This window comes from Nipponia nippon, unplaced genomic scaffold, assembly GCF_047370975.1.
Source record: "Nipponia nippon isolate SJK-2023a ecotype South Korea unplaced genomic scaffold, ASM4737097v1 scaffold_4, whole genome shotgun sequence".
Taxonomy (NCBI): Eukaryota; Metazoa; Chordata; class Aves; order Pelecaniformes; family Threskiornithidae; genus Nipponia; species Nipponia nippon.
In genome coordinates, this window is record NW_028262358.1 from 7,637,638 (window position 1) to 7,651,256 (window position 13,619).

Below are 13,619 nucleotides of genomic sequence, written 5' to 3' on the forward strand. Positions count from 1 at the left end.
GCAACGTCTTCTGCAGCAACCAAAATATCAAGAAGTTACAAAGAGTACTCCACAATGGAATGTGTTATCACGTTACACAAACTTTTGTTGTTCTGTATCTTAATCTGTATTACAGTGACACATGTAAACAAACTTTGTTTTCATACAGACTTTCACTATGTATTTGCCAACTCAAAATGCTAAAGTACTTTACGAACAGTCACTATTTTTTCCTGCATAAACAAAAGGGTAGTGATAGCTCATTAGAGAGTCAATATACAAACCTACATTTTTACCCATAAAATTTTGTAATTTATGAGAAAAACTATTCTGTTTGCTTTGCTGACTTGCCACATGCAGTTTCTGTTTTCCATAGAGCAATAGGAAAAACATCAGAATTAAAACAGAAGATGCAGCTCCAGAAATGACAGAGATGTCTGGAGGTGGTGTTCAGAATCAGAGATGAGTAGATACAAACCTTTCAACATTTTGAAAGCTGCCAGTCTAACACTTGGGAATTTCTCATACCAGATCCAAAAAACTACCACTGCAAACCACACTATTTTCTGTTTTGTGTATACCTTTGATTTTGTCCTCAATGTAACTGCATAGCTAGGTGCTTTAATTTAAAAGAAGCCCAAATCCCAAACCCAATAGTCTTTATCCCAGTAATAGAGAGAACAACCCACGATTAAGAGGTCATACAAATCACTTAATGAATAAATGAAAGCCAATAATTACATTAATGACAGCAGTACAACCTGAACAAAATAATATTTAACGTTAAAAACAGGAAAAGGGAAAAAATAGCTTTTGTGCAACAGTACACATAAAAATACTACCTAAGACAATCATAAAACCAGAAAGTGGAATGATGGCAGGCATCACCACAATAGTAGCAAGACAGATGGGGAGAAAAAGGTTGGCGATTGGAGTAATTTCATAAAAAGGTTTTAATTTCATCTTAAAGCTATAACTTCTTACACAGATGTCACTTCAGAGTTTTAACATCTACTGAAGTAAAAGAAGAAAAGTCTCTTAGGGATAACAAAAACAGATAAAATATTTACCCCAGGCACAGCTGCAAAGAGATATATAACTGTTAAGTTTCTTGAAATATGTTTTCTTCTGTGTAGCTCAGGAACGTGATAAAAATCACAACACAAAGTAGATTTTTTTTTTTTTTCCCCACTGAGGAGGGAACTGACACACAAAATCTTGTGGAGTAACAGCAGCCTCAGTTAGTTTATGGAAGTGCATTATAAATAATTCCATTAGAGAGAGCTTTTGTTTTCACCTAGCTATATTCTAATGTGTGAGATAAGACATGAAAGCATATTTGAACAGTTCAGTGGAGACCAAAAGTACTGTTTAAAGCCAAGAAGCTTGCCAAGTTTGAAGTACGACTGAAGTCTTGGCTCCTAGTCAGCATGTCTAACACGTATTAAAGTACGTACTGCCTGCATTACACTAACCCGATCAAGTATGTTAATTAACACTTTCCCAGCATATGTGTCAGCAAATCCATTGCTAATCCTCTCAGAATAGAACCATAAGTTCCAAACCCAGGAAATTATTTTTACACCACAACACTTACCTTGCTTTCCTTCTTTACTAATGAAGTTGGAGAGGAAGAAGCAACTACTCCTTACAGGAGAAGAGGAATACCTGTTTCAGTCATTACTGCCATGAGGGATTAGCAGACATGGGACAATAACCAAACCACCTCATTTATATCCCAGAAATTCTTTTAGCTTTACTCTCTTCTACGTTATCTCTAGGGACCCTTCACTAAAGTCAGATGCTATAAAAAAGTAACCATGCCAAAAAGACACTTTTCCAAAAGCCTCACAAACAGCTGCTCATCTCTTTACGATTATCAACATTTTCTATCTTAATTAACAAGTACCATTTTGAAATAAAAGCATTACTTGTCCTATTCTTCTACACATATTTTGTCATAAAAATAAAAAAAAAAGCATTTCTTACACTGAAGTCACATTTCTCTCAACAGCCTGCTTCTAGTCTCTTATCCTATCAGAGATCATACAGACACAAAGTAAAAAATGTAAGAAAAAAAGCCTTCGGGAACTGTATTAATTTAAGCACACAGCAAAAGAATGTTGTGGGACGAATAAGACTTAAAATTTCTACTTCATTTTCACAGAGTCCCTTAATTGGATGGAGAGACAAGCAGCATTAAATTTATGCAATCACTTGTGTAGAATTATCCCAGAGAACTGAAAAAGGTATGAATAACACAACCCAAGAAAGCATACTCAGAGACAGCTACCTCAATATAATTATTACATGGGAGTGTTAATAGAGATACTAAAGACTAACTACATCTAAATTCTTTGGATCATAATTTCAAGAAATGAAACATAACTCAGTGTGAGATATTAATGCAAACAAAAGGAATGAGGACTTACCCTAGAATTTCTAGTTAACGTATGTGACCAGAAGCATGATTCTTTTCCCCATCTAAGAAGCAGAGTCAGTACAGTCTGCCTGGAGCTCAGTAAGTCAGAAATAAAGTTCCCTACAAAGTGTTCAATAAGTTTTTCATGACTGTATTTATTCTTAAAGGTTAAAGACTATCTGATAAGGCATACCTAAGATGACAACCAAATTGCACCAACTAGACAACTTTTATTCAGTTTGCATTTTTAGAATGTCTTTAAATAATTTTACTCCAAAACATAGTGGAAAAGCAAAAGATGAAATTAGTGTAGCACAAAAATGGAAATCTCATTTATTTCCCATTCAAATTAATACCTTCCTACAGAAAAATCTGGCAATGTACCCAAGAGATATTTACTACTAGTCAGAAATTCATACCTCTAATTCTATAAGTGCTGCAGTCACTGCATCTGTTGCAAGAGCACCAGCCTGTAGCTTTTCAATTGCCTGTAAAACAGAATTTTTTGTTGACGATTAGGAAATTCTAATATTCTGTGACTAAGCCCTACATTCTCCTAGTCCTGTACAGAACAAAATCTTCACTAAATTAGTTTAAAATGTAAGAGGACATAAAAACAAGAAATAGTACGCACACTGGAAATAGTATGCACCATGCGAGGGCAGATCTGAAGGCATGATTTTACTACTCCAACATTGCAACACTGCATTTAGTAGCAGATTCCTGCATGGTCAAATTTATAGCAAAATAAATTCTTGTATCTGGCATCCTCGAACACTTAATCTTTCGGTCAAGAAGTTTCTAATTTTCCTTCCAAGATTCAACAAAAATCCCTAGTACCGTACATGGCAATTATCATGAAATTGAACAGAATCTACAAGTAAGCTCATCTAAAAACCAACACACGAAAACAAATCAAATAAGACAATGTTACCTTCAAAATATATACGCGCACAAAAATGAACTTCTAGAGCCTAATGTTATTTCTTAGATCCATACTGGACAAGACCTTACAGTCTCGATCTCTCAGGGAACCCCAGAAAACAACTATGGCTGCATCTTCAGTTGCAAGACAAACCTGCGACTGTTTGTCCTTCATACAAGTTATTTATGTTGGCTACCTAGCTTAAGGAACCAAACGCAATCTCAAATTACACTTAAATTCAACAGCAAGCAACCTTTTTTCACACATAATTAGCTGGAAAATGAGTATCATCAGGGCTAATGCACAACTTCAATGAATCTAGTGTAAGTTTGGGTGATTTCTGAGGCTTCTCATTACAAAATGAGATCGGTATTAGGATTGAGCAACAGAACTGTAAGATGAAGTGATAATTATCAGAGGCCAACTCCGAGACTCTTCTAAAAAGCCTGCCAAGCTCCCCAGCTCCTTCTCCCTGGAGAAAGCAAAAGGCATTAGAAATTTTGGAGACAGGTCTTCCAGCTTCTCATTCAACACTTAGTAGATAGGGCTTGCCAGTTCCAAAGCTAAGTTCTTGGAGGAGATAAAACAAAAAATCACAACCCTCTTCCCAAAGCCGGAAGGGGAGAAATGGCAAGACTTTCATTTCCACTGAAATTAATTTTTGGTTTGTTTTTCCTGTTTCTACTTCCCCTCCTATTAAGGAGTTAAGAGCTATCAAGAATTCTAGAAATCTCTGCATTCACAGAGCAATCTGGATGCTAGAGTTTAAGTAAATTCCCAAAAGAGTGGCCATTGATGAAAGAAAAATTCAGACACCATATTTAGCTCCAGAAATCCCAGAGCCTCGGGAACAGTGCAGGAAGCTGTAGGAATACTCCACGTAGGTACCACTGTGACCTTCTCCTGTTCCCCCACTGTTCCTTTGGTGTCTGCTATTTGCCACCACTGACGAGAATGTTGCTGCACCTCATGGCCATGCACTCTGTATCACGTTAACTGTTGCTGCTCCGTTTTTCCTCTGGAAATGCATACAACCTGAGCAGCTAAACCCAGATATGCCCACTCATACTGAAGGGACAGTGTTACTGATTATATTTCTTGTATACCCACTACACGACTGTAGAGCTGGTAAGACATACCTTCTGACAGGCTCTTTTGCACACATGCTTGTATTCTTTAGCTTTGGATTCGGAATGATAACCTGCACCTACAATTAAGGCAAAAGGAAGAGAGATTATACTACCTGCCAAGCTACAGCCTATAGTTCACATAAAGAATTAAGATACAGACAGACACAGCCTTCCTTATTCTGGATCACACTGGCATTTCCTTTTTGTATCAATGATCGACAGCTTTATGCATTCCAGCATTAATTCAAATACACTCGGTAAAATACAGGATACAGAGCAAATATGCAGAAGCATACAGGTATAAATCTCAGCTTCATACAATCTGTTCCTATAAATATTCTCCAAGAGATTCCAGTTTTGCTCATTCTTGGAGGATTTCCAGCATAGCTTTTTTACTTATTGTCCATCATTGGGCAAAAACCTTAATTTTAAGTCAAACTCCAATTCTCCTTTTACTGCTGATTTGCAAGCTTGCAATTACCATTCTGTTCATCTTCTCATGTTTATGCTACATTTTTAGATCTCATTACTCCTGCTTTAGAAGCAGGAGAGTTCCTGGAAATAGAGATCATACAATTTTTCTCACCTTTTTCTCATTTTCAGTCTTTATGTCTACCCTGTTGCATCTAACCATTTTGCCCTGTTCTCTAGCCACGGCCCCCTACTTGCATACCTGAAAAATTTCTCAGTGCCCACTATTTGACTAAATACAGCATCAGAAAAATAACAGACAAGACTAGCAGACTGATATTTAAATTCCATCTTCTTCTGTTTTCTTGGGTTTTGAATTTGAAAAATATGCTTGTATTTATCTCAACTTCCCTTTCTTCACCTCTAGAAATGTTAGCTTTGAGAAACTCTAATAAAATAAGTTTTAACACTACTAGTGAAAGAAGGAGAATTTTAAACAGAGCAGAGTAACCCAGTAAAGGAGAACATATTGAACGATTCTATTTCCTCTTAAAATAGAACACCAGGGTCATCAAATATCAACCCAGAATAAGTTCTTTGAGGGTTTGTTTGTTTGTTTACCTTAAGGATTTTATAAACCAAGTAGCATGCTGGTTTTGCAAATATTTTAGGTGTCACTAGGCTACTTTGCTCAATTTCACCTCATGTCATCACACATACACTAAAAACAAATCTACAGCCAGATACAAGCATCACTAATATTTTCAAGATTAACAGTATTTAAGAAAGAACCTATTAGAAAAGAATTTATGAACAAGACACACATAACAAATCATTTCTGTATCACATCTGAGTAGACGACCTCTTCATTACAAGTGGGAAAAATAAATAGTAATTCACTCAAACACAAGCAATATTAAAAAAAACAGACTTGGAGGAAAACTTTCAAAAGGGTAAAAAAGTGAAGATCTGCAACATACGGCCTAAGGAGGTTTCAGAAAGTCTTAACTAGGCTGTCCTTACAGACAAGTTAGACAAGAAACCGTCAGTAATGAAACAGCTACGTTTGATGTTTCTGTAGGGTAAGGAAATAGACTGAAAGATCTCTCACATTTTATAGATTTCCCAAGCTTAGCAGATAACTGCAGAATTTGACATTTTATAACCATGTCATTTAGGGATTTTGTTTGGCGTTTCTTAAGGAGAAAAAAAAATACCGTTCACAACACCCAAACCCCTACATTTTTATTAACAATTTCCAAGATCCTCTAGCCAATACAACTTCCAATCAAACTCTCCACTCCCAGATTTACACCCAAAGTTAATGTCACTTCATTAACACACTAGTAGTCCAAAGCCAACATAAAATTTTAGCTGCTATTTAGTTTGTATATGCACTATTTCCGTTCCAGCTGTTATGCTTCTGCATCTTACCTGCATGGACAAGCACAAATCCCACTCGTTTCCCTCTTTGGGTTTGCTTTGTTTCGGGCTCTTTGACCACCACTTTTACAGCTGTAACCTGAGACGATTTGGAAGGTAACACTTCTACTGAACTTATCCCCTTCTCCATGATCATACATTAGGATCACCATCTTCTACTGGAAAAGAGCATCCTTCCATTCAAAAATAAACTCTGGAGAGGAATCATCCTAAAACCAAACCACATGCATACGTTAGATACTGATTTCAAGAGATGAATTTCACACCAATAACTTCAGAAAGAACTTTTGGAAGAGAGGTTTAACCCAAAGAGAGTACGCCTCTTGAAAGAAGGGCTTCTAAGTTCTGCCTCTTCCCTAGCTAACAGTATTAATGAGACTTAAGATAATCAAAGTCCATGTTGCAAGTTGAAAGCAGCCTTTTTGTTACGACTTGACTTGATCCTAATAATCTTTCCAGACGATGCAGGGAATTGCTGATATAAGGCTTGCCCTTGACTGAGAGAAAGCTGCTTTCCACAGTCTCCTTTTATTCAACAGTACAACTGGTTTCTCCATCCATCATGCCTAACTAGTTTTAAATGCGATGATGCTCCACAGCCACAATCTTTCCTTCTTAAAAGTGTCACTCCCTGCTTGTGTGGAAGGTCCTAAGCAGCACTGTAGCAATGCTGGCAAAAGCTGAAAGACAGTATATATGGTTGCACGGCAGAACCTCCTCAAATCAAGTACTGGCATCTGCCTGCGTGATTTTGTGTCCACATTTTATGTAGGGGATGGAAAAATCTGTGCATTAACACAAATTTAATAGTCGTATAAGAAGGTATGAACATGTGCTCCAGAGAATTGTAGCATATGAGTAACACCTAAAAATGCCATACCTTTTCCTTTCTTTTGCAGGAAACAGCTGTTTAAGATGCTAAAATGAACTCCTACCCTTCCATGCTTTTTCATCCCTAACCCTTATTATTCTCCACTAATTTGCAGGGGAGCGGGGGGGGGAGAAAAAAAGAAATTAACTTTTTTTAATGGCAAAGTGTTTCTAAAAAAATGCCAAAGAAGCCTACTAAAACAGTGAAGGAAAGTTTGCCTAGATAAGCGTAAGGATAACTACCATGATTATTAGTGAACCACAACATGCTTAAGTTGATCTCAAATAATTTAGTAACCCTATTTGGTTTTGATCTTAACCCTTAAGATGTTTATAGAATTTAATGCTTATAGAAAGTTAATGGAAAAACTGTCAGTATTTTCTAGTATACAAAACAAAAAAGCTCCCAAGTACAGAACTCTGTGTTTTTCAGGAGTCAGAAAACAAATTCACTGTATTTACTGTTCCTCTTATCCACAGCCTAATACTTGTTAACTCTGACATGATTTTACAGTAGGTAAAATTGAAAACAGAGACATTTTACACGTTGAATTAATTCAGGAAGTGAGAAATCATAGTGTTAATGCATGAATGGAGACAACCTCTATAACATATTAAGATATTCCAATATGATGTCTATCAGTCCAACCACCGGGAAAGGGACTACTTGTAACCTAAGAATACTAAAAAGTGAACAGAAGTGGAAAAATATTAGATGTTTAATACACAGGATTTAAACAACAGGTTTTGCAAATGCTGTGTGGCTTACTCCAGTAATTAAATACCATGCCATTTAAACAACCAAAACAATGCAAATGATTTTTAGCAAGATTCAGCACTGGCACAGAACAGAGAAACTTGCTGGTTTACCACAACCATCCTGTCAATAATGAAAATTAGCACAGCTTTCTAGGAAGTTATTTATTACCACTCATTTTTTCTTAGATGCTAAACGTATATAGGTATCTTCATATATTTATAAATTCATATTTTAAAATTAAATACGAACTTACTGTTATAATTATATCTGTTTATACAAAATGAAAGACCACTACAATACATGGACTCTATAGAGAGAAAAAGCATTTACGACTACATCCAATTATAATGGTCTCCTGTATAAACTTCAGAGCTAAAACGAAAGTCCTAATCACTGCATTTACTTCCTTTTTGCTAATAACAACGAAGAAAGCTGCAGCAGCCATCGGTACCAGCAGCAAGCTGAAAGACAGTCTGTTTCCTACAAACTCTGCTTTGCTGCATCTTATTACACCACACAGAATGCCATTACAGCAACACGGGCATGACAAAGACTTAAGTAAAATGATAGAGGAGTAAGTAAGGAACCTATATTCTTGCAGAAATGGAAGACATAGCGTGGTGGCAGGGAAAGTAATAATGATGGCCGTTAAATCGTTTCTGAAAATGAAGATACAGATACCACTTAAAGACTAACTAATAGCATAACTCCAGACTGAAAACCCTAATTAGGCCTTTACATACACTTGGGGCTGAGGATGTGTTTATTTTTATCAGACCACGTATAGCCAACCTATCGCAATAATTTTCTTCAGGTCACAACACTTCATCCACATCAACTCCATTTTGTCAAACCCCTTCCGTCTCAAACCGTTCTTCAAGTCCTTTCAAACTTCATTCCCAAAGCTGCTGCTTCCACTCTGTAAGCTCCTGCTGGAGCCAACCTTTCCCTTTCTAGCTGCTTCTGGGATTTATCCGTTGTCCTTCCTGGCTGTCATATGTTCATCGCTTCTGATCTCATCCCTCCTTGTTACGCAGTTCACTGTCCTACATCTGTACAGCTACAGAAATGGAGGAGGAACGTACTCTCGTTTGACTCCTGAAGAACATGAACCATAACGGGTTTACCAAAGTAGCCCAAAGCCCTTATTGCACTGAAAAAGTAACGCTGAATCCAACGCAGGCACTCAGAAACACGTAAACAAGTCGAGTGCCACAGCTCAGGGTAGAAAGAGCTGCTCAGCCTTTCAGCGCGCTTGCCACAGAGGCCAGAGCTGTTCCGTCAGCCAAGGGGCGACCCTCAGCGTTCCGCCCGGATTCACAGCCCTGCCGGACGCTCGCTGCACGGACTCGCTGTCTGCGGCCGAGCAAACGCTTACAGATGCGGCAGAGGGATGGGGGAAGGGAGAGATGCGCGCACCGATGTCTCCGCCTCGATACTGGCAACAGGGAAGAGTTTGTTTTTAAGAGCTTTTGGGTTTTACAGTAAGAGGCCGGGGGGGGACGGGGGGACGGGGGGGGGGGGGACGGGGACGAAGAGCAACGGGGCGAGAGGAAAGCGCTTAACCCCACGGGCGAGCAGCCAGGGACCGCTTCGACGACCGAGAGGGAACAGCAGCAACCGGCAACGAGCAAACAAAAGTCGGAAAGAAACTTTTATTTGGGGGGAAAAAAAAAAAAAAAACCACACCCTCGCCGAGAGCGGCCGCGGCCGCTGCCGCCCCACCGAAGCCCCCGGCGGAAGAGGCGGGGGCGGGTGCAGGGCGGGAAGCGGCGCGGCCGGGCGCGCCCTCGGCCCCGTTACCGCCTCAGGGAGGCGGCGGCCCACGGCCGCGGCAGCGCCATGGCAACGCCCCCCCTCCCCCGGCAGGTGGGGCCGTCGCGGCGGGGGTGACGTCACCCAGGGGAGCCCCCGCCGGCGGCGGCGGCGCGCGGACCGCTCGAGCCCGCGCGGCCGCCTCGCGGCGCGGCCGTTACCCACCCCCACCGCCGCCCGCGGAGCCCCCCCCGGGGGGCAGGAGAAGCGAGCGCGGGGAGGCGGGCAGGGACAGGCCGGGGAGAGGCGGGGACCGGCGGGCTAAGGCGGGGCAGGGCGGAACCAGGCGCGAATCACTCACCCTCCGCCGCCGCCGTCAGCCTCGCGCACACCCGGAACCGTCCGGCCGCCCGTTGCCTCGGTGAGGATGAGGCGTCCCGCCCACCGCCTCCCTCCAATTGGGCGAGGAGAGCCAGGCGACCGGAAATAGCATACGCGCCGATTGGCGGCTCGGAAAGCGAATGCCGCGCCAGCTGCCGCGGGAGCGCCAATCGCGGCGAAGGGCGGGGGCTCAGCCCGGGGAAGGGCGCCCCCACTCCCCCCCTCAGGCCGGGCGGACCGAGCCGCAGCGGCGTTCATGTCCGCCTGCCGCCTGTCAGGCGGGCGCTGCCGGCCGGGGGGCGCCCAGGGGGAGGCGGCGAGAGAGCGGGCGACGGCCGGGCCCAGGCGGCGGCTTCCCCGCGGGGTGGAGGAAATGTCGGCCGCGGCCTCTCCTCGGGGAAGGCGCTGCCCGGGCGGGGGGACCCGGGCCCGGGGCTGTGGGGAGTGAGGGTAGGAAGCGGGCGCGGCCCACGTACCTGCCTGTGAAGCAGCTCTGCCCCGCCGGCCGCCAGCCGGCTTCCCGGACCGCTGCTGGGCCTTCGGGCTGCTTTTCTCTCACTCACCTTTGGTATCTTCCTTTCAAATGGCTGTTGCCACTGAGCAAAACCTAGTGAAAAATGAGACCAACGCGTGATGCGTTTTGCGTAAGGATTTGGACAGGTTTTGTTACCTTGCTCCCAGCAGACGTACGACTTTAGCTCTCTGGCCTGAACAAAACAAGACTTATTGATCACAAATAAATGTTTTTTATAATAATCCTGTCAGGAAATCGTCACACCAGTGAGATATTTTGCATCTCCCTCCTTCAGTAGGCATTTGAGTCTTGGGTACTGGGACAGGAATATTGAGTTCGTATTAATTTCTGCCTATTTTGCTGTAAAGGGGACTCAACGTCAACTCTCCCAGCATCATTTTCTAAAGCTACCTTCCCAGAAGTGAGGGCAGCCACGTCTAAATCCCATTTCCTTTATACCTTCTCCAATGATCGTTAGCATCGGTCTTGGGAACCAGCCGCGTATGCGTGCACCGCTTCGTTTATCCCAGTACTCGTTGTCTGCAGTTTCCACAGCGCTTTCCTGCTTGTGGCCCCTGCTCGGCTTTGTAGGACTGTGAAAGGAGACCAGACGTTCTTACGGACTTACATCGTAGAGTACATTTATCTTGGCTGACGCCTCAAATTTTCATTTGCAAAGGTCAGCTTTTTCAAGTTTAAACTGTAAGACTTTATAAGATCAAAACACCGTTGTTCTTTTCGCAGAACTCAGTAAGTTTTCCCCAATCTCTTGCTCAAGCTCCAGTGTGAGAAGTGATGGGATGTATTTCATATAAAAGATTCTCCTGACCCCTCTAGATGAAACAGATTTCAACTCCCCTACCCTTTCCTTCTTCTAAAAGCGAGCACAGCGTGGAGCTGTTGCAGTGGTTCCTACCACAGTGGACAGTATCATTCGTTCTCTGCAAACACGCTCTCAGAAAATCACCTGTTTCAGCCAAACTACATCTTTTAAAGGGAATTTTTACAAATTAAGTTTCTACAGTTACTTCCTCTGACACCAAAATACATTTCAAAGCCAATAATAACTAGTAATAGATCAGTTACACGTCTTAGCATCATTACCATGTAAGACAAACATAATTTGGTCTCACTTGCATTTGTAGTGAATACATTTTAGCCTGTGGCCACCATCTTGTACACAAGTTATATCGTATATTAAACATTAACAGAAGTCTGAGCACTGAACTGTCAAGGCCCAAACAAAAAATCTGGAAACTAACCTTTTTACCCCCAGACTTTATTCCATCTCCACTGTGTCTTAATCTTCCTACGTAGGCTCTTCCCCAGGCATTCAGGAGGATCCTTCCTGGCCTGCCTTATAATCGCAGAAATCTCTTTTATGGCTTTTTCCCAATAAATAACAATGTGCTTCCATTAATTTTTGTATTATTGACATTTCTTTTCACAGACCAGCCTTAAATTTTTGTAACGATGCAAAAAATGTCAAAAACAAATGGAAGTCTCCTTTTTCAGCACACGTTTTTGGCGCACAAAACTATGTGGCTTATGGAGATCGGCTTTTGTCTTCCACGTTACCAGGTGCTTCCTCTTCTGTTGGATAAAACTACAAGAAAATAACGTGAAGTCCACAAACCCTTAGAAAATCTTTGGCCTCCTTTCACAGATTTTAACGTGCAGTCCAAATCCCAGTTAGGAGTTGCTCTGTTGCCAATTTTTTTTTTTCTTCTTTAAATTCCTCGTTACTCTTGACAGTAACGCTGAAGTGAACCAAGGAGATTCCACAAAGTACTTTTTTTGCCTCTCGGATGGCAGTAGTTACATTTGAGCTAGAACAGTCTGATTTTTGGGGAAGGGGAGGGTGTTGTGTGGCAGCGTTGCAACGCACTTGCCTTCTGGCTGCAGCCTTTCTTCAACACACAGCGTTGGCCGCTACGAAAGAAGCTTCGATTTGACCTTATGCGTTCATCTCTACGTCCTGTGTAAGGTCCTAGGCACCTTCTATCCCCGGTTTTCCCTTTCACTGTCCACCTCTCCTGTCTGTCAGCTAAGAAAGAGGCAGCACAACATGTGGCTGGCTGAGCTACATATTTTGACTTGACCCTTCTGTCAAATCTCCTTGAAGTTGGCCAGCAGGTTCAAATTACGAAGGCAGGCTGACAGACTGATGGATGGACAGCGTGATCACGGAGCCCTTCTTTCTTTAGGGGGAAAGCTAAAAACATCATCTGTGTTTGGTCCTATCCCATTCTCCGGGAGACCTCGTTTTCAAATCCAAATGTCTGTTTTCACTTGTTTTTTGATGCTTCTGCTTAACTTGTCCCTTGCCGCCGGTGACAGTTTCCAAACTAGCTAAATATTTCTTGGGTTTTCCTATTTTTTGGTCCTCGCTCTTCTCTAGAATTTGTGGAGCTACTCCAATAAAAAGGTGATCTCATTCTGTAAATCATTCCTCGACATACAGGTTTGAAGTGAAAGGCTTCCTTTATTCCTTTTACAAAGTTTCCAGCTGTGTTTTAATGCCTGGTTTTGTTCTATTTCTTGTTGATTATCTTAGATTTCTTCTTGCACTTTGTCTGTGTTTTGAAGCAGACTCTCCCAGTTTTACTTCCTAATTTGATAAATTAAAGCAGCAGATAAGCTCTTTATTCTGAATAAAAGTGGCTGTTGAAGCCCAGAGGCTTCAGCGAGGCTTCATCTCACTTGCTGTGCTGTAATGAAACCATTAATTAAATAAAATCTGAGGTAAGCATGCAGACACGTATGCCACCACTTAATTACTTCTTGGAACTTAAAGTATTGTTTTAATACTGACACCCTCCATTTCCTGAAAGAAAAGCTCAGAGAGTGGATGCTTTTTGGTTTTTTTTTGACCAAACATTGAGCACGGTGATCCATGTGCTCAGTAAGAAGAGTTTAAATGCGTTTGTAGCCAGGCAGACCGACAGACATTCACGTAGGTACAAGCACATCCCTACAAGAAGCACTTTAACACAGTACAGCTGGAAACTTCTCCTTTGAGCCGGATT

General features: G+C 41.9%; 1 protein-coding gene across 5 annotated transcripts in view; it reads right to left on the reverse strand.

Moving 5' to 3' along the window:
• TASP1 (taspase 1) overlaps positions 1–13,619 on the reverse strand; it is a 93,805-nt gene that overhangs the window by 76,177 nt on the left and 4,009 nt on the right. For 2 of the 5 annotated variants that reach the window (XM_087774893.1, XM_087774890.1), the window contains exons 1-4: positions 10,057–10,537; positions 6,302–6,519; positions 4,466–4,533; positions 2,821–2,889 (exon numbers count right to left, since the gene is read on the reverse strand). In XM_087774893.1, coding sequence (XP_087631019.1) covers positions 2,821–2,889; positions 4,466–4,533; positions 6,302–6,446 — 282 coding nt within the window. In that variant the 5' untranslated portion in view covers positions 6,447–6,519; positions 10,057–10,537. The other 3 variants (XM_087774891.1, XM_087774892.1, XR_015708264.1) reach the window with 3 other exon arrangements.